This window comes from Mus caroli, chromosome 7, assembly GCF_900094665.2.
Source record: "Mus caroli chromosome 7, CAROLI_EIJ_v1.1, whole genome shotgun sequence".
In the NCBI taxonomy this organism is placed as follows: domain Eukaryota; kingdom Metazoa; phylum Chordata; class Mammalia; order Rodentia; family Muridae; genus Mus; species Mus caroli.
In genome coordinates, this window is record NC_034576.1 from 105,472,061 (window position 1) to 105,473,754 (window position 1,694).

The 1,694-nt window shown below is 39.7% G+C and overlaps 1 protein-coding gene across 2 annotated transcripts; it reads left to right on the forward strand.

The window, feature by feature from the left end:
- Positions 1 to 394: 394 nt before the first annotated feature.
- Positions 395 to 1,471, forward strand: LOC110298768 (olfactory receptor 51F2-like). 2 transcript variants are annotated; one of them, XM_021168206.1, is made up of 2 exons: positions 395 to 431; positions 475 to 1,382. In XM_021168206.1, exons 1-2 carry the CDS (start codon positions 395 to 397, stop codon positions 1,380 to 1,382), a joined length of 945 nt encoding a protein of 314 aa, XP_021023865.1. The 2 variants fall into 2 exon arrangements, with proteins under 2 accessions (XP_021023865.1, XP_021023864.1); XM_021168205.1 differs by having other exon boundaries at positions 414 to 1,471.
- The last annotated feature ends 223 nt before the right edge of the window (positions 1,472 to 1,694 follow it).

Here is a 1,694-nt window from a genome sequence, read left to right on the forward strand (position 1 = left end):
ATGTACCATGATTGTGGAAGGTCAAATGACAACTTGCTGAAGTAGGTTATCTTTTCCTACCCTGTAGGTTCTGTTGAGCTTAGGTCAACAGGCTTGACTTCACTTACATCTCCCACTGAGCCATCCCGACAGCTCTCATTATCAAATTTACTCTCCTTTTTAATATAAGAACACAGATGCCCATGCATAATGCAATATAGATCTGAAGGCTTGGGCATCTTTATATATGTTAGTTCTGTTTCTTCTCCAAGTTCACCTGTGTTCAGTTTGATAACTAATAAATAAATGGAAGTTTCCATTGAAGATGACAGACAAGAACTGTTTCTTCAGTGTTCCTAAATTGCAGGATATGTAGCAGAGGTTGGAAGCATTTCTTTTTTTCTATCATTGCAGGATGTATACTTTTCCCTCAGAGACATCTGCTTCCTTCAGTCACCATGCCATCCTTCAACGAGAGCACCGACTACCCACCAGTCTTCTTCCTCACTGGCATTCCTGGTCTTGAGACCTCTCACACCTGGATCTCCATCCCTTTCTGTTGTCTGTATGCCATTGCCATCTCTGGGAACAGCATGATCCTCTTTGTCATCATCACTGAGTCAAGCCTCCATGAACCCATGTACTATTTCCTGTCCATGCTGTCCTTCACAGACCTGGGTCTATGCCTTTCAACATTGGTAACTGTGTTGGGTATCTTTTGGTTTAATGTTCGAGAAATTACCTTCGATGCGTGCATTGGCCAAATGTTCTTTATCCATGGCTTTACATTCATGGAATCTTCAGTCCTCCTGGTGATGGCCTTTGATCGATTTATTGCCATCTGTAACCCACTGAGGTATGCTATGATCTTAACCAATTCTCGAATCATTGCAGTGGGTTTTGCAATCATAATTAGGGGAACCACTGCTCTTGTTCCTTTACTCCTGCTCCTCAAGCGTCTGTCTTTTTGCCAGAGTCATGTGCTGCATCATTCCTACTGCTTCCATCCTGACGTGATGAAGCTTTCATGCTCAGATACCAGGATCAACAGTGCCTTTGGCTTGGCCATTGTCATCTCTACTGCAGGCTTGGACTCTGTCTTGATCCTTCTCTCCTATGTTCTAATCATCCATTCTGTCCTTTGCATTGCATCCAAGGAGGAGCGGAAAAAGGCATTTGGTACCTGTATCTCCCACCTCAGTGCTGTTGCCATCTTCTACATCCCTATGATCAGCCTGTCATTGGTGCACAGATTTGGGAAACATGCCCCTCCCTTTGTGCACACTCTAATTGCCAATGTTTATCTGCTCATTCCTCCGGTAATGAATCCCATAATCTATAGTGTGAAAACCAAACAAATTCGCAAGGCCATGCTGAAAGTATTTTTTGTTAAGCCATCTTAGGGAAGTTTTAAAGTTCTTTTTAAAAGAGATTCTTCCCTAAATTTCTGTTTTATTATTCACTTGTGTGATTTAACACTGAAGCTTGAAAGAGTCTGCTAATAATAAATACATTTCATTTATTTTAGTTTTGTAAGTTTCTGCCTGCAGAGTTTTAGACTCTGGATCCCCTAATATCAGAGATATTATTGTTGTCTAGTTATTATCCTATTATTACTGCTATACATGTTATAATATGTTAAAATGTGTTTATTTATCATTTTATTATATTATAATCATTTTATCATTTATTATCATTGATAAATTGATTTTAGT

Coding starts and splice junctions, on each gene's coding strand:
- LOC110298768 (XM_021168206.1), top strand. CDS start 395: ATGTATACTTTTCCCTCAGAGACATCTGCTTCCTTCA. Junction 432..474: donor AGAGACATCTGCTTCCTTCA/GTCACCATGCCA, acceptor ACTACCCACCAG/TCTTCTTCCTCACTGGCATT.